The sequence below is a fragment of the Penicillium verhagenii genome (assembly GCF_028828195.1).
Source record: "Penicillium verhagenii strain IBT 33310 chromosome Unknown utg000006l_segment0_segment0, whole genome shotgun sequence".
NCBI lineage: Eukaryota > Fungi > Ascomycota > Eurotiomycetes > Eurotiales > Aspergillaceae > Penicillium > Penicillium verhagenii.
This window is the reverse complement of record NW_026643170.1, coordinates 2,349,943-2,368,166: the sequence shown is the minus strand read 5'-3', so window position 1 is coordinate 2,368,166 and position 18,224 is coordinate 2,349,943. Positions and strand designations below refer to the sequence as shown.

Sequence of the window (18,224 nt, the reverse complement as noted above, 5' to 3'; positions counted from 1 at the left end):
TATATAACAGTATATACTAGTAGTTAATAGTTAATGTTAACTAGTTAGTTATGTAATGTACTTTGTAAGCATTCAACTTCAAGTAACTTAACTAACCAACCAGTTAGGTAACCAGTTAGGTAACCAGTTAACTATACCATCACCCCTCATTTCCACCTTGGAATTATCCCTTTCCTAATTTTATCTTCTTCCCATTCGATTTCCTATTCAATACATCTACACCATGGCTAGCCCTAATCTGAACGAGATCCATGACTTTCTTGTGACATTGGCCCACCAAGCAGGCGAGATTATCACAAATGCTCTGCCCGATACCGGGGGCGCTGGGTCCAAAAAGAACAGTAAGTATAATTGACATAATTGATATACATGATTTATACGCGTATATACACGTGTAGGTATGTATATCGATACACCAAAGCACTTTTATATTGATACCTTTTACGTAGGTGCCGATCTGGTCACAGAATATGATCGGGCAGTGGAGAAGATGATTTCGACATCGCTCAAGGAGAGATATCCAGATTATGAGTAAGGTCAACTATCTCATCCTACTCTTTTTTTTTTTTTTTTTTTTTTTTTACATATTACTTTCCCATTACTGATAATATAAATCAATTGGGTAATAGGTTTCACGGCGAGGAGACCTATGACCCAAATCGGCCTTTGACCGATGCCCCCACCTTCATCGTGGATCCGATTGATGGCACCGTGAATTTCGTACATAGCTTCCCCTATGCCTGTGTCTCTCTGGGGTTTGCCGTGAGCCGAATGCCTGCAGTGGGTGTGGTTTATAACCCCTTCACCAAGACCTTGTATTCGGCCATCCGAGGTCAAGGCGCATTTCTAAATCACAAAACTCCTCTGCCCTTGAAGGGTGAGAATGTGGAGCCCCTCTCCGGACTTTCCAATGCTCTTATTAGCGTTGAATGGGGCTCCGATCGTAGTGGGCCTAATTGGGACACTAAGGTTCGCACATTTGCAAAACTTGGCCAGGCAAAAGAGGACGGGGGCGCGATGGTGCGCTCCATGCGGAGTCTAGGATCAGCCGCTCTTAACATGTGCGCTGTCGCGGAGGGTACTATGGATCTGTACTGGGAAGGCGGTTGCTGGGAGTGGGATGTCTGTGCTGCGTGGGTTATCCTGACCGAGGCGGGAGGCATCATCGTGGATGGCAATCCAGGGGGTTGGGAGACCCGTTTGGATGGACGCAAGTATTTGGCCGTTCGAGGAGCCCCCGAGGCAGGACAGAGGCAAATTGTGGAGGAGTTCTGGAGTATCATCCAAGGCCAATTAGAGTATTAGTACGCAATGCACTGATAAAATGTGTATGTATGTACGTATCTGTGGAATCTATATACAGGGTAATGTGCATGCGAAGTGGACTTATATACAATCTCATATACGCAATGCATCCGGGAGACTGTTTTGGTTTTATTCATTTCAAGGCCGTGGCGTTGGAGACCATCGGAAGCCAGCGTTGTCCTTTTCGTCAAGCCCGGATTCACAATCATCATCTTCATCCATCTGGCGATCCGTCCATCGCGCAGAATCCTGTCGAGAAACCTCGGTATAGTGGGTACTTGTCGTTCTATGGGATTCATGCTCAGCGGGAAAGGTTTCAGCTCTTTCATGAATGGGGAATTGCGACGAGAGCCGAGAAGGTCCCGGGAGATCGTACGGATGATCCGTTCTCACGCGAGGCGCCTGTCCTGGATCATCATGTTGGCCTTCAACTTCGTCACCGGAACTGGTCGGTCCAATACTGGGTGACTTGGCCCGCTCGACATTTTGTTGTAACACATCATCCGTTTCCACGGCCTCGGTATGTCCAAAGTGTGTATCGACCAAGTGTTTCACGACAGGCCAGCCATAAGCATTGGTGAACATGCGGCGTACAATAATATTGTTATGTGCGTCAGGTTCCAGGCGAACAAGGACCTTGCGCCAGGTTAAATCGCGGTGATAGGCACGAGCAATCTTTTCTTCGACCTTCAATCCACTTTCCCCAAGGTTGGCGGGGACGCCAGAGAAGGACTTAGATGGAAGTTGAGTTGCCGCGGGGGCGGCATTAGAACTCTTATTCTGTAAGGAACTGAATGCGATGGTTCGTCGCTTTGTGGGCAAAGGAGGCGGTACATCGTCGGGGTGATAAATTCGGTCATGGAAAATTGTCCGTGGACGGGCTGAGGGGTCCAGGAGAAATTCAGTGGGGGGTAAAGGTGGCATCAACAAGTCTCCCGCAGACTCGAAAAATGTCGTCTTTGGGGGTGTATGCAACCCTTCTTCGTCCTCATATAAAGAATTTCCCCGAACTAATGGAGCAGGACTTTCGTTGGCGTCGAACGACGCAAGAGTTTGGCTGCGCCTGTAGATTTTGGCATGTTTCGGACGTGGAGAAGGCTTGGTCTCCTTGGCGCGGAACAGAGAGAAAAAACTGCTGAAGGGACCAGAGGAGGAGCTTGTAGAGATATTCTCCTTTGGTCCGACATCTATCACTTGATTTTGGTCGGATGAATGTACTCTCGATGACAAATACTGACCTAAGGCTGGAGAGGATGGGTCTTCCAGAGCTAGAGCCTCGTTTTCTTCCAATGAAGAAGCACCATCTGCCAGTCCCGATAGTTCACCAGCACGGGCAATTTGGGGAGACTTGGAGTTGGCCCCAGTAAGCTCTGCCCAACCCCATTCCGCCATGGTTCCAACGAGACCGTTGTCTCTTCTCGCCTTCTCCACTCGATCAAGTCCTCTCCAATCCAAAAAGAGCAAACAAGATGTCCGTAGAGGAACAATTCCATCATTCACCACATTCGAGTATACGGTGCGGTGCTGAAACTTCTGCAAGGCCTCATGAGCGGGTCCGCAGGGTAGAATTCGCAAAAGTGGCTTGGATCCTGGGTCGGGGTTGCCTTGATCTTTGGCAGAGTCCCCTCGCCCACCAATGATGGCACCCCAGCCACTTCGTACCTTGGGTGCCGTCCAGCTAAGCCCAAGATCCTGCCCTGTTCGACCGACGAGACCCAGGTCCAGGGCAAAGCGCACGTACATGGGGTTCTCGTTGCTAAGTCCTAGAAAGGGAGTTGCGAGGGCGATAAAATTGACCGGTCTAATCTGTTCAAAGAAACGGGGTGAGTGTTTATGTATATATGCAATAGCATATGTTTGAACCAGGCCACCCAAGGAGTGTCCAATGAAACTAATGCTGGTGATCTGATAGGCATGTTCATTCCCAATAGCCAGTCCCTGTTGCTCCATGAAAGCATAAGAATCCGAGGACATATTAGGCTCTTCCTTTCGAGAGCTGAAGGGGCGAGGAAAGGGTTTGGACTTTGAACCCTTCAAAGGAAAGTAAGGTTGATCAGGATATGTCATCAGCAAAACATACTTGGCCAAACGTTTTCCAAGGTACTGGATGCCACGTTCGGTACGCACCGCATTGCCCGAGAACCCTCGAACAATGACCTCCTCCTGATCATTATCATCATCTTCTTCTTCTTCAATGCCTTCTTGGTTCTTCTTCCGCTTTTTGGCCTTGTTCGTCGCCGCATCGATGCTTTCCTTGAGATATAGCATATCCGCACCTAGGTTACTATGCAAGCCATGGGTCACCACAACCAGATGAATCCGCTTCTTTGGTTTCACAGGGGGTGGTGAGGTTTCATGTACCTTCCCTGGTTCTTCCGAATCAGGATTGTAAGAACCAACCCCCGAGCCAGTCTCAGTGGGATCTGTTTTTGACGGCAGTGGTGGGCTATTCCACAAACTGCTTGTATCATCCACACGTAGTGTGATAGACTTGGAAAACACCCCCGTCACAGCCACCACCTGTAGACCCTTAGATTCCGGCGTCCAATGATCTTGTAGCTTCCCCGGGGGGCCCATTCCCGCCGCAGACGTCCCACCAGATGAGAAGAATTCTAAGGATTTTGCATCACGAGCGACCAGCATTTCAAAATGAACAGCCGCGCTATTAGAAAATATCACCTGTGACACAATTTCAATGACCCAAGTCATAGTAGAAGGACCATTTATCCCTAACTGGCCGGCATCAAGGTTGTGAGAGCCCCCGAAAGGGGTTGGCAATTTGATGGTCGCATCCCAGTTCCCACCAGCTTTGAGATATGGTTCAAATTGTGGCGTTCCATGTGTTTCATAATCATTATACTTGCTGTTGGGGTCGAATGTGGATGGGTAGCAGGATGCGTAGAGGCTGTATGGACCATGAAGATATGCGGCTCGAAGCGGGATGGCCGAGGCATTTTTCACTCTGACATATAATTGTGCTGGGAGAGGTAGGATAGGATCTGAAGCTGGGGTGTATGTTAAGGTATATCTAAGATATTGTAGTGGTACTCGTCAGCTTCGTGTATCACTCAAAAGTCCGTTTCATCCGGAAGATGCGGAGGATGCGGCGAACGGGGTTGCGGGAAGGGGACCAGTTGAAATGCTTGGGGGAGGGGGTGGTGGAGATGGAAATCCAGAAGGAACTAACCTGACAACCTCTCCAACGCGTACACTGCCTGTCTGGTAAGTCAACAGCATTTCTGGAGCCGGGTTTGTATTCACAGGGCTCTGGCGCCACCCAGCCAGCGTGTAGAAGCGGGACGCGCTTTCAGTGCGGGATTCGGCCACCGCTCGGTCTGGGGTTTGCGAGGCTGAATACGTTCGGGGCGTGATTAGCATCGAATATGGCGGTTGGGTGGGGGCTCTTGGTTCCGATTAGAGTGTTTGTTCTTTTCGGAGTAACGCCATGGTCAATTTATTTCCATATGGGACGAAGTTGTTGGGTTGTAAAGCGGGTTAATTGGATTCGGGGTATATACTAGTAGTATATTTTATACGGGGGCTGATTGCGGCTTTGATCATGTGCTCCGGTGTTTACCCTCCACATGCAAAAACATTCATTAGTAAGTACAGGTTAGATCATCTACAACAAACTTGGACTCAAAATAGTCCATATGAGATTTAAAATTCAAAAGTAGTGCAGGATCAACCAATTCTTTCATGGAGCAGAGCTGAGACAGCTTCACGATTTTATGATCTCTAGGAGCTGTCGGGACTCCTTACGCAATTCCATCCACCCGCCTTTCTCAATGACAACAATCTTGCCATCAATGCACACTCGTCTCCATCGTTCCAAGTCTTCCAGGAACTCAATCCGTAATTGATCAACTGCTTCATATGTGACTGTTGCCTCGTGCACATGCTGGCCCCCTTGGTAAGCTAGAGTCATGAGGCGCATCGCTTCTACCGCTGGGAGAGGGCCGAAACGCAAGAACCGCATTTGTCCCTCTAGGGGCTCCGAATCCGGTGAAATGAGAAAGTCCTTCTCTAGCCTAGGAACGAGGCTAGCTAGGACATACATATGTTCGTCATTCTCAATGCTCTCTTCCTGACCATGTGCCGTCAAATACGTAATCTTGCCTTGGAATCGATGAGGCTCGGTACCGTCAGAAGGGTACAAAAGTTCTTGCGCTGCCATCTTGAATCTCTCCGACCCAAACTTTCGGTATTCCACTGTATCGCTGTCGGCAACCAGTGCTGCGTGTAGTCCCCAACTTGCCACAACGGCACCATATATGGTTTGGTGGGAGGCATTGGACTCATGACCTATAGCTGTCCTCTGGCGTCCCTCATCTATGACGAGTTGACTCCCGGGGGACAATGTCGCCGCAAAAACCGGCAGGGGAAATGGCTTTCCATTGAGCAACGCAGTGAGACTTGAAGATGGCCCGGATCTTAACCCAATAGAGCTGGCCATGGCATTGCCTGTCCCACAAGGGACTAGGGTGATATGTGGGGGCGTTTGGATATCCCGAGTAGATTTATAGAAAACATCGAGAATATCAACCAGACCCCCATCACCCGAAAGCAGAATAATTGTTTGAGGAGTTCCTGCGCAGGCGTCCTCCAGAAACTGGGATCGAGACAACTCGCTGATCGTGTGAGTGGACTGCGTTTCGTGGGCCTGATGATTGATACCTAGATAGGATAGAAAGGGTCTCAAAAGATCGCGGTAAACTATCCGAGCGGTCCCTGTTCCCGACAACGTTGATATTATAACCTGCACCGGCTTAACATGTCGAAGATGGTCTGGAAGCTTGATCAAAAACGGTGATAGAGAAGGGGGCAGGGATGGGATGTCTGTTTTCTCCAACCAGCCGAGCACCTCCTTATCTCCACATGCAGGTCTCACAAGGAATAGCAATCGGAATCTGGAATCAGAATCAGGGGAAGGCAGAATTCCAATGATATCGGTAAGATTGATCTGCCCTTGAGCTTCGACGTGAGAGGTACATTGCAAGATGTCCCCAGTGACCTCTGTTTTGCAAATCTCAGCGTTCCAGTCAAATGGATCTGGAGCCATCTTTCTTTTCTTTTCTTTTCTTTTCTTTTCTTTTCTTTTCTTTTCTTTTCTTTTCTTTTCTTTTCTTTTCTTTTCTTTTCTTGCAGAGGTTGAGAGTCAACGTCTTCACGAGAGAGATAGAGGCGAGGAGGATATACGGAGCTTATCAAGCTGCTTGTTTGGATAACAAAGTTCTGAGACACGTTGGGTGTTATCATTATCGATAAGACGATTTGGCGGGGTTTGCCTGTGGAGTCAAGTTAGCCTCAAATGACCTAAGAAAGAGAGAGAACCTCGCTCCTCAAGAACTGAACCAGGGCCACGATTCTTATAAGTATATATATATGTACCAATGGCTATTTTTTTTTTTTTTTTTTTTTTTTTTTGGAAATTGTTCATTTGAAACCCACGATAGAAAAAAGAGCAAATAACATTGTACAGGGGAAAAAAATATAGGTACAGTTTATCAGAATAGCGGGATAGCGGCATAGCGGAAGGGCTACTAAAAATCCATCTACCTAGGAAGAGGTATCTGGTTCTTCGGGCTGAGATGACACATGTTTGTCACTCAAGTTTACAGCAATAAAGGACTTTGGCAATTTCACCCTGCAGGACATATGATTAGTACAGTGCACAAGCGGAGGAGGTGGCCAAACGTGGAGGACTTACGTATCGAATTTCGCTTTGAGAGTCTCAATCACTTCTTTCCAATCCTGATGCGCCGTGAGGCTGCGACGTGGAGCACACCCAATCGCGTGCCGAGAGTCGAGCTGCACGTCCAAAGGATCGAAAGCGTGGCACCCGGGGCTGATGGAGATGCGGATGGAGTAAGAGTTGACATCGGACTCGCTGTCCCGGGCTTCATAGAGCTCAAAACAGATCTGTGAGAGATAATCGAGCTCCGGAATGGTACTGCGAGCAATCTTGGTCTGGATACCACCCTCAAGGATGCAGTTCAAAAGCGTGTAGATATGGGACTCTTTGGTAAAGTAGAAGAAGGATTTTGCATCGGGGGAGGCCTGCACTTCTTCCAGATCCCGAACAATTTCTCGGAGAAGCGGCAAGGATGTTAGTAGACCGATCTCGAGTTTCTCACTATCTGTGATACCATATTCCTGTGGAGTAACGTAGTCAAAAAGAACCTTGGCTAGTTTGTATAGCTCCCGAAGTTTGGAAAGGCGCTCGTCCATCTTGCACTTGCTGGAGTTGGAGCCAGGGTAAAGCTTGAAATAATGATCATAAGAATCATCCAGCGCCCGAAGATGGGGCAGGGATTCGAGGGCTTGGAGTCGCTTCTTCAAGCCAAAGCGCTGTGCGAGAGTTTGGTTCTCTGGGCGCTCTTCGGGTTTCTCATTCCCGGGATCTGCTCCATTCTTGCTTTCCACAACTGACTCGGCCTTGGCCGAACTCTTGCCTTTGATACTGCATTTGTCGTCGTCATCGCGGTCACTATCTGGTGGCATAAAGACCCACTCCAAAAATTGTCGATTGTGCAGGGCATCGAACTTCATGCTATCGTAAAGTTCAGAAAATTTGCTGGGGTCCACCTTTTCGGTATCACAGAACTCAGCAAAGAGCTTTTCCCATCGCTCTTTGAAGAGACGTGGATCTTCTCCTGCGCACCACCGCCCTTGAACATTGGAAAGATTGGGTTGGTCGGGTTGCGATTCCGGATGGTTGGGATTTTCGGCGTTTTGCAATGAAGGCTCCAATTTGGCGAAATTATGGCGCATGACACTACGATGAAACTTCATCAATTCCACTAACGTGGAAAGAACGACAGATGGTTCTGGAATGTTGGTATCCTTGGGCCATGCAAACTGTGAGGGGGCCGATCCCTCTCTCAGTAGGAGCTTGAGCTTCTTCTTGACTTTATCCATAACATCTTTTGCGGCGTTGGAGTCATCCAGCAGATCCTTTCGAACTTGAATGAGATCCACTGGGATTTCCTTTTGGTCTAGAAAAGAGCAAGCCCAGATTTGAGCTAATGCATCCCGTCAGTAAAAAAAATAATAATGACCTTACAATAGAGGGAACAGGAGTTCGCCAAAGAAAGGGTTCCACTTACCACTTGTACTCACTCGGCGCTCGGAGCTGGTGAAGAGACGGACATTGCTGAGGGCCTCTTTATTCATCAGCTTTAGATCATCGCGCATGTTCAGACCAAGATCCTGTGACTGATAACGTGCTGCATGTGTAGGCTCCCCTCCCCATTTGATGATCAATTGGAGTTTATCTAAGATCAAATCATTCTCGACAGCAGAGAACCGAGAAAAAGTAGGACCAGAGATGGAGTCACTCCGTGTCTGCGACCTGCGCAAGGCCTCACTGTCTTGTCCAGCTTCACTTGGGATAGGCGAGGAAGGTTCTTCAGGGACCGTTGTTCCCGAAGGCGATGGGGAAGCTAGAGGTGAGACTTGCTCTCGCATCTCCTCGGGTCTGCGCTTCCGGAACATAGGCTTGATCTGTACTTTGGTCCCGGGCCAGCCACCCTTCTTCTCCAAGGATACACGAAGAAGGTTCAATTTATCAACATCCTCAAGTCCTTGTTCCAAAGCTATCTTCACCGCATCGGAAACACTGGAGAGGGCTGATTCCCCCTTGATGACCACCTCCTCTTGATGTCCCTTCAAAAGGTCCACAAAAGGTTGACTGTGGAATGTAAACTTGAATTTTTGCTTAGGCGTGCGATCGGCGTGCCGAATTACAGCTACCATTCCCTTGAGTTTCCAGGAGTGTTTTGAAGCCGGAAGTGGCGGCAGGGCTCCTTCACCAGTTTGGTGAAGGGAAACAGCAGGTGACTTTGTGTTAGAAGGGCTGTAGCCACGAGAGTCCGATTGACATTCTCGCGAGTTTAAACTGCTCAGGTTCATGGTGGGGTCGGTGCTCTCCAGTCCGGATGAGGATGCCACGGAAGGCGCATTGGTTGATACATCCGAGGGGGGTGCGTCGTGAGCTTTGGGGATGTGTTGATTACCATAGAGTCGGGACGAGCTGGGAGACTTCAACAAGGTCTTCAACGCCTGTCGGTGAGAGCCTGCCGTACTTTTTCTGGATTGACCCAGGTCCGGTGAAGGTGGCTCCGAAAGCTCCAATGATCCCTCAACCTTGCGCATTTCGGTCCAGAAAGTATCTCGGAGAATCTGGGCACATTTGTCGTAATAATCATTGTTGTCCTTGACAAAACTCCAGCCATTCACGTCGATTACATAGCTCTTGTCCCCAACACGCAACATGTCAAAGCCGCAGATTCTCTGGCCAAATCCATTGGATATTTTTGAAGCAATGGCAGCTTCTTCCTTGCTCAGTTGGGTGATGTATCGTAGTTCTTTACCGTGGGTGTTTCGGCGGACGAGTCCGTCAACAACAGGTGACTTGCGTGTCTCAGCATGGCAGAAATCTGGACCAACAGTATACGCTTTCACATCCTCTGCGTTGTCCACTCGAAGAAATTGCTCGTATAGGTAGCTTGTCTCGGTCTCTGTGACCGAGCGAGGTACGGAGAGATTGGCATCATATTCCGAGCTCTTATTTCCGACCTTTCGGAAAAGTTTCCGTCCGCCACCGCCATATTGTTGATCGTTGGGGAAGTAGATGTGGATATTGTGATCTTCTCCGTTCACAGGTTTCTCTACAAACGGTTTCCGGAAGACTTGGCCATCCACGATCAGCGACTCCCCATCTTCCGACATGCAGACCTGCTGGGTTCTCGGAGCACCGCCTCCCATGCCATCTTCGGGGCCTTCTAGCTTGACTCCGGTGAGCCGGTATATGTGCTGAGCCATTTCCGTTGATTCTAGAACTGGCCCACCATCGCGGTTCACTTCGACTCTCTTAGGCGTAGGAACGCCCATCTGGTCCAAAATTTTCAGGCATAGTCGTCGGTCCCACAAGACTTTTTGCATCGGCAAGTCGTTGACACAGATTGGCTTTCGAAGTTTGGCATAGGCAATGGATTTATCCAGGGGGAATCCATCGGAAAAGAAGGCGATCAGGAAATCACATACCGGCCAGTTCTCCACCTCTTCATCCAGGATCACTTTATCTCCAAAGACAATGACCTCAAACTCACCTTTAGCTTGGAGCCGAGTGAGAATGTTCTGGCTGGGCTTGCTGCGAGCTTTCACATCTAGAGCACATACGCCAATTCTCCACAGTTTGGGCCCACTGGGCTCCAGTTCACTGATAGAACTTGCTGCCGTACTTCCACTGAATCGGCGGGGTGTACGGCTCGACGAGCGGTTAGAATGACCAAATCGTGGGGCCGCACGATTATCTGGAGCAGCCTCGGCTCGACTAGGTTTCATTGGTGAATGGGAGCCATGGAGTTTGGTTGACGTCAAAGGCTCCGTTGGCGGGATCTCCTTCTGCTCCGCATCCACAGAAGGTAACGGTGAGCCAGAACCCAGGATCTGTTCAAAGACACCCTTTGAAGAGCTCATGTCGGCAGATGACCTGCTACTTTGGCCATTGTCTGGGTCCATCACACCGAGTAGTTGATCAAGATTGGTGGGAAGGTAGGTACGAAAAGGAAAGAATGGATCTCGGGTCGGCGATAGAGGGGCAGTGTGGGGGAGAAGGTGCGGATTCCCTCCGGGTGGGAATCGAAAGCAATTACCCTTGAACTTTCATAGATGTAGGGGTATTTAAGACATTATTTTTGGGAGACTTTGGAAATTTTAAAGTAGGAAGGAGAAAAAGGAAATATAAGTATATCTCCCAAAGAAGAAGAAAAAAAAGTGGATGTCTAGTACTTTCATCAAGTGTGTTAGGTTGGGGGAGAAGAAGAGCGGGAAGTTCATTTGGACGAAAGCGAACTTTTTTTTTTATTTTGCCCGCAAGCAAACCACATGTGCATCAAATACCTTGTACATCAAAACCACATTAGAAAGAAGAGAGGAAAAAATTAGAAAAAAAAAAATTAGAAAAAAAAAATAAGGAGACAATTTGAGAAAATCTAAGGGGATAAAAAAGAGCTCCTATAGTAAAAATGACCATAGTCAATATTAAAAAGTAGTTAATTATTGAATATGCTAAGTACTAGGAGCTACCTGCAGAAATATGTAAGATACATCATGTAATAGCATATATACTAGTTACTAGTTATACTATATATACTATAAGATTAGGTACTACTGTATGTACTGTATGTACTGTATGTACTGTATGGTACTGTAGGGACCTCTAAAGGCGGTGTGGACCAGGCGGTGTAGACCTTTTTGTTGGAAAAAAAAAAAAAAACTTGGATTGGAACAAGATACATGCCAGATTCAAAAGATGTTGCATGCTCGCTGATTATCCTCTTAATTCTACCCTTATCTGGAAAGTAGAGATTAATGATCAATCATTTTCGTTCTTTTCCCCTCTTTCCCTTTTCCTCCTATCTTTTTTCCTACCTTATTACCCACACACATAATATTGTTCTCGCTCCTTCATCATGCCGGCATTGGCCAATGATACCTTTGATTTGCCTTTGGCAAAGAGGCAGAAAAGGACTCTCGATGAAGAAAAAAGGGTAGCTAAACAGCGTGGAGGTTCCAAAATCTTTGCGCCCTTCAGGGTATGTTTATATTTTTTTTCGAGCTTTTTTCCTAGCTTCCCTTCTTCTTCTTGTTCTTCTTTTTCCCGCGATTATAACCCGCGTCGACCTCTTTTCAATCTCTTTTTTTTTCTTTCGTCAAGTTTCCCTGCTAATTGAGTCTTATTTCCAGACATTGGGCTTGGTGTCTCCAACTTCAGTACCCTTCACCAGTGTACGTCTCGGAAAGTCTACCTACCAAATCACGACATCAGTAGGCCACACGCTGCAGACATACGATCTGCGCCGAGGTTTGAGCCTGATCTTCTTGAGTCGACCGCAAACCCCAGAATTCATCACGGCAACATGTGCCTGGCAGGACAAGGTTTTTGCCGCTTGGGGCCACCTCCGTCCTCGTTCCCCCGGCGGGGTTTGGGTGTTCAAGCGTGGTAAACGAGTCGCGACTCTAGAAATGCCTAAATTGGATGGGCCGATTGAACGCTTGGTAGTATTTGGTTCATGGATTGTTGGCTGCTGGACTGGCGGTCTTGAAGTTTGGAAGACAGGGAGCTACGAACACTACGCCAGTCTAAAACCCCGGGCAAATTTGGACTCTGCGGGAGATCCCATCTACGCGGGACTACTGTGCAACATGCCGACATATCTTAACAAGGTCTTCGTGGGACGCATGGACGGCGCCGTGGATATTTGGAACATTCGGAGTGGGAAGCTGTTGCATATGCTACCCGCGCCATCTACCGACTCTGGACCAGTAACGGCGATCCACCCAACCCCTGCTCTGTCTCTCCTAGCCATTGCCCACAAGAGTGGTGCCTTGTCGATTCAGAATGTCGACTCGGGCCAACTAGTTTTGTCTCTACGCACTCCCTCGGCACGCGCTCTTCCGGTAACATCGATCACCTTTCGAAGTGATGGTCTAGGCGCAGGTCACGATGGCCGCAAGGCCGGTGTAATGGCTACCGCTGCCGGTGGAAGTGGTGATATTACCATGTGGGATTTGAATGATGGTGGCCGGGTGGCCGGAATCCTTCGCGGGGCCCACCGGGTAACAAACCGAGACAATGGCACGGGAGTCAATCGTGTCGAGTTCTTGGACGGACAGCCGGTGCTCGTGTCCTCAGGAGACGACAATGCATTGAAAACATGGATATTTGACGAGACTCCATTCTCTCCGACCCCTCGACCACTCCATGTGCGAGCAGGACACTCCGCTGCGGTCAGCGCCCTGGAATTTTTACCTGCTGCCTCTGATGGATCCGACTCTGGTGGCAAATGGCTTCTCAGTGCAAGCAAAGATTGCAGCTTCTGGGGGCTGAGCTTGCGCAAAGATAGTCAACACGCCGAGATTTCACAGGGCAGTGTAGAACGCAAGTCCAAGAAAATGGGTCCTACAGACCCATCCAGCTCGGTGGTTGACCCTCTCAAGGCATCTGAGGTCACCTGTATTTCGTGCTCCCTGAACCGAGATGGAGGCATGGGTATCACCACATCGGGTCCCATCTGGTCAAATCCCAAGTTCACCAACACCGAATCCACCAATTCCACTGGATGGGAAAGCGTCGTTACTGGTCACAGAGGAGACAAATATGCACGAACTTGGTTCTGGGGAAAGAAGAAAGCTGGCCGGTGGGCGTTTCCGACGAGCGATGGAAGTGAAGTTAAAGTAAGTTTATCAACTGCTGTTTCCGAGTCCAGCGGGTATGTTTTGGCTGATTAGGATGTCATAGAGTGTTGCTGTTTCGCAGTGCGGAACATTTGCGGTCATTGGATCTGCAGGGGGATCCATCGATATGTTTAATCTGCAGTCCGGCCAACATCGGCAGAGCTTCCCTTCCCGGGCATCCAAGCCCCGCGCCACAAAGGTGCAGCAGGAAGGAAATGTAAGGCATACTAAGTCAGTCACTGGGTTGATGATTGATAATCTTAACCGCACTGTAATCAGCTGCAGTCTAGACGGCAAGGTCAAGGTAAGGAAGGCTCTATGCCTCTCTCGAACACCCTTCTCCTTACCCCGTACTGACATGATTTCTTTCCCTTCAAGTTTTGGGATCTTCTCTCTGGCTCTCTACTTGACGAATTAGATTGGAATCCAATGGCGGCGGTGACCGGAATTCGCTACAGTAAGACAAGCGAGCTGGTCGCCTTTAGCTGTGACGATCTCTCCATTCGTGTGGTTGATATCGAGACCAGGAAGTTAGTACGTGAGTTCTGGGGTTGCGTGGGTCAAGTCAACGATTTCATCTTCTCCAATGATGGTCGGTGGATCATCGCAGCGTCCATGGACTCCGTAGTACGAGTTTGGGACCTACCCACTGGTCATCTCATTGACATATTCCGCGTTTCCAGCACATGTGTTTCACTGGCGATGTCGTCTACTGGAGAGTTCTTGGCTACAGCACATGCTGGAAGCATTGGTGTTAGCCTTTGGAGCAACCGCAGCCTGTTCATGTCCATGTCTACCAAGGATTTGGACGAGGATCTCATTGAAGATGTTGGTGTACCCACTACATCAGGCGAGAGCGGCGCGGGTCTTGTTGAGGCGGCCTTCATGGAGGCCCCCGAAGCAGAAGAGACAGAAGGACCCGTGTTGACAAGTGAACAGCTGCAGCGGGATATGGTCACTCTCAGTTTGGTTCCTAAGAGCAAATGGCAAGCGTTGGTTCATCTTGACTCTATCAAGGTACGCACAATACTCTCTTACGGTATCGCACAGATACTCCCCTGCACTCCCCTACTAACATTGTTATAAATTAGGAACGCAATCGGCCCAAAGAAGCACCCAAAGCTCCCGAAAAGGCACCATTCTTTCTTCCCTCCATGCTTGGCGATGCGCAGTCTCAACCGGCTCATGAAGTTGCTGCCAAGGCCGCTGAAGCTGGGTCTCTCTCACGCAATGTAGAGGCAGAGCGATCTCGCTTGTCCAAGATGCCAGGCGGGGGAGTTACTTCCGAGTCCACTATGACACAATTCCTCAAGTCCGGCGATCAATCTGGGAACTTTGATCCTTTAATTGAGCATCTCAAATCTCTCTCCCCCGCGCGAGCTGACTTGGAGATTCGCTCTCTTGACCCTCGAGTGCGCGACGGATTCTCTGAGTTATCTAGTTTCATTCGGGCCCTTACAATTCGTCTCGGACTGAGAAGAGATTTCGAACTAGTCAACGCATGGATGGCAGTGTTCCTGAAGATCCATGCTGATACGGTGGGGCTTTGTTCTAGCCGGGATAGCCCCGAATACCGTTTACTGCAAGAAGCCCTTGCCTCTTGGTCCAATGAACAAGAACGGGAGGGCAAGCGCCTTGCTGAGCTTGTGGGTTACTGCCGTGGAGTTGTTGGGTTCTTGAGATCCGCACGGTAGAAGACTCAGATATACACATAGCAGTATGGGCGGTTTGTATATTGAAACTTTGTCTTAAGTTCCTTCTCTTCGCTTCTCTTCCTACTTTTTTACATCTTTCACTTTTGTTCCATGTAGATAACGTGAGTACCACAGTAGTAACCGGGGGCGAGTTACTATGGGTGTTTAATGATATATGTACAAGTTACTACGTACCGAGGTGCTTATGTACCCAACTTTATACTCAAGTTTGTTCCCAGGATAACCATACATATATAAGTTTTCCTCCACCTTGTCGGCCCCATCAATCAGTCGATCACACAGCTCACTAGAGAGAAAGGAAAGAGAAAGCTGCAAGAAACAGATATGGTATTAGGCCAGGATAATCCAGACGCAAACTGAAGACAACCCATGCGAATGAAAGTAGATTTGGAGCCGCGAGATCACGCGAGATCACGCGAGATCCATTGATACCAGCCATAATTTCACCACGAGGGTCAGCAGTCACCTATCCACAGTGTACAATTCACAATCCAAAACAATGGCAAGTCCAAATCCCCAGTATACGGCACACGTAGTAGATTCAGCCGTAATAGCATTAGTGACAGTTGTCGATCAGCAACACAGGGATCATCACGTATGAGTTGTTCGGGTCTACCTAAACTCTGACCGAAGGAGTGAGTTCGAGGCACTGGACAATGAGTCGGGCGGAGAAGTGAATGTGTTTTTGGATACGGTGGTGATATCAGGCGAATTGTAGGGCTTCAAGGCAGACTTATAAGTTGGGTATGGCAAGAAGAATATCTGCTTGGCAGCGCTCACATGTAGGCGGAGGAGGGGGGATGAGAGTATAGATATGGACTACATCGATAATGTCCTCACTTCTCGGGGGCATCTGGCAGTCGTTCTATGACATATTTTCCGCGGGCGACGCTCATTATTGGTGCACCGGGAATTTTCCTGTTCTCTGAGTTAAAATCGGAAATCCATATCTTTTTGGGGTCCCAGTGCGAAGGGAGCTCCATTAATCCACGTACCGAATTCGCCTCTTAAGATCACGATCATTGGTGGCCACAATATAGACGCGATGCTTGATGATCCGATCAACCAAGCAATCGTCAGCATAGGTGCCTGGGTGATCACATTTGATTCTCTCGAATCGGGGATCTTTGGCGACACGCAGGGCCAGACGATACTTCTGGCCCAACTTCTCTAGCTCTGCCAACACACAATCAGTGATGACAGGAATGCACTTGGCATACAGGCAGTCCATCATTGTTGGAATGACATCAAGCTTATGCTGAATAGTGTGGGAGATGAAGTTGGTATCAACGAGGACGGAATACGGCGGGGCGAGAGCCGTATTATATTGGAAGAAGAGTGATGAAGGTGCCTGGGGTCTGGAAAGGAACATTGTGAGCTGGATGCACCCACTGTAATGCCAGAGTCTCTAGAAGAAACATACGCTTCCCTGATTACATCGTCTTTTCCGGTTTTGTCTTTCTTATCAGCCTTGTCGTTTTCTTTGCTATAGGACGGTGTTAGCGGCAAATCGAATTGACGTCCTGGAATTAAAGCAGGGAAGAAACAGACAGGCGATTATCACGTTGGGAGATTGCTCTCTTGGTAACTGCAAACTTCCGAACTTTCCGTTGGATACCCATATTGATTTTTGAAGTGGTTGAATTGGAAAAATGGTACGGAGAGAAGAAAGTAATCAAATATTGAGGGAGTGAAGAATTTCGATAAAAGTTTGCGATAGCAGCCGCATAACTTATTGCTTATCTTATCAGTGGGTGACTAATCGCTAACTTTGTAACCAAACAACCTATATACGGGCCGCCAGCCCCAAAACATATAGTAAAAAAGATCTTGTATCTTAACCATAAAACACAAAATCTGATTTAAACTTATAGTATAAGCTATTAGCCATATTTCTAGTAATACCTTGAACTTTGGGCCCCTAAAATAAATCTTATATTTACAAAAAAAAAAAAATTTTATTAATTACTTTAAAACTTATATAACTTATTAGGGCAAAGCCAAATAGTATTAATTCGATACCTAGAAGCTTAGGTTAAACTCCAAATAAGGCAAACCCATCAAATAATATCAGGAATACTCAAACCCAACAAACCAGACAAACAGCAATAACTTAGTAACTAATATATCTCACAGAATTTAGAACAGAATTCAGAATCAGAAGTTAATAAGATATATAATAATAGTGAATCAATTCTATCAAAATTCTGTCAGAATATATCATTTGATCAAGGATTGTTATTCTAATAGAATTATAATAGAAAAGTTAGAGGAATATAATCCTAAAAGGATTATATAAAGAGTGATTTTATTCTTAAGGAATATTTATAATATTAATTCTGTCTAGAATTAATTATAAAAAGATAGACTAATTCTAAGAAAAGAAGATTAATAATTAGTCTTAAAATCAGATTAACTACTACTTTATTATAGACCTACTTAGTTAATACTATATAGAGAGGGGATAGAGACTAACTGTTAGGGCAAAGCCAAACGGTATCGAATTGATACCTGAAAGCTCAGGTTGAGTTTCAAACAAGGCAAATCTAGCAAACCAGACAAACACAATAACCCCGCTCCGATACAGTTATCGATGCATCTCATGAAAGACGGAATGGAAATGAGAATCGAGAGTCAACAAGATACGTAACGATGGTGAATCGGTTATTAATCTTGTGTCAGAATATATCATTCTATCGCCACTCCGACGGAATGATAATAAAGAGGTAAGGAATGTAATCCTGAAAGGATTATGATGAAAGGTGATTTCATTCTTAAAATATATTTATAATATCGATTCTACCTAGATTTGATTATAAAAGGGTAGACTAATTTAGAGAAGGAAGATATTAAGAATTAGTCTTAAAAATAAATTGACTATTAATTCTTGCCTAACCTATCTAACCTTTATACTAACTATCCTAGGAATATAAGATAACCTAGCTAATATATAAGAAGCTA

The 18,224-nt window shown here is 47.2% G+C and overlaps 6 protein-coding genes across 6 annotated transcripts; 2 read left to right on the top strand and 4 right to left on the bottom strand.

The window, feature by feature from the left end:
- Positions 1-223: 223 nt before the first annotated feature.
- N7466_006261 (inositol monophosphatase family protein) lies at positions 224-1,305 on the top strand (the record flags this gene model as incomplete). The annotated part of the gene is made up of 3 exons (XM_057165658.1): positions 224-341; positions 450-531; positions 630-1,305. 3 exons carry the CDS (start codon positions 224-226, stop codon positions 1,303-1,305), a joined length of 876 nt encoding a protein of 291 aa, XP_057021257.1.
- Positions 1,306-1,443: 138 nt separating this feature from the next.
- Positions 1,444-4,683, bottom strand: N7466_006260 (lipase ROG1 family protein; the record flags this gene model as incomplete). Its single annotated transcript, XM_057165657.1, has 2 exons — positions 1,444-4,333; positions 4,493-4,683. The coding sequence occupies 2 exons, from the start codon at positions 4,681-4,683 to the stop codon at positions 1,444-1,446; spliced, it is 3,081 nt and encodes a 1,026-aa protein (XP_057021256.1).
- Positions 4,684-5,026: 343 nt separating this feature from the next.
- N7466_006259 (diacylglycerol/lipid kinase family protein) lies at positions 5,027-6,367 on the bottom strand (the record flags this gene model as incomplete). The annotated part of the gene is made up of 1 exon (XM_057165656.1): positions 5,027-6,367. The coding sequence occupies one exon, from the start codon at positions 6,365-6,367 to the stop codon at positions 5,027-5,029; it is 1,341 nt and encodes a 446-aa protein (XP_057021255.1).
- A 497-nt stretch (positions 6,368-6,864) lies between these two features.
- Positions 6,865-10,788, bottom strand: N7466_006258 (inositol polyphosphate kinase VIP1; the record flags this gene model as incomplete). The annotated part of the gene is made up of 3 exons (XM_057165655.1): positions 6,865-6,952; positions 7,016-8,330; positions 8,415-10,788. The coding sequence occupies 3 exons, from the start codon at positions 10,786-10,788 to the stop codon at positions 6,865-6,867; spliced, it is 3,777 nt and encodes a 1,258-aa protein (XP_057021254.1).
- Positions 10,789-11,783: 995 nt separating this feature from the next.
- On the top strand, positions 11,784-15,242 carry N7466_006257 (rRNA-processing protein UTP21; the record flags this gene model as incomplete). Its single annotated transcript, XM_057165654.1, has 5 exons — positions 11,784-11,906; positions 12,058-13,548; positions 13,613-13,852; positions 13,927-14,565; positions 14,640-15,242. The coding sequence occupies 5 exons, from the start codon at positions 11,784-11,786 to the stop codon at positions 15,240-15,242; spliced, it is 3,096 nt and encodes a 1,031-aa protein (XP_057021253.1).
- Positions 15,243-16,099: 857 nt separating this feature from the next.
- Positions 16,100-16,885, bottom strand: N7466_006256 (rRNA-processing FCF1 family protein; the record flags this gene model as incomplete). The annotated part of the gene is made up of 4 exons (XM_057165653.1): positions 16,100-16,181; positions 16,259-16,621; positions 16,687-16,749; positions 16,815-16,885. The coding sequence occupies 4 exons, from the start codon at positions 16,883-16,885 to the stop codon at positions 16,100-16,102; spliced, it is 579 nt and encodes a 192-aa protein (XP_057021252.1).
- Between the last annotated feature and the right edge of the window lie 1,339 nt (positions 16,886-18,224).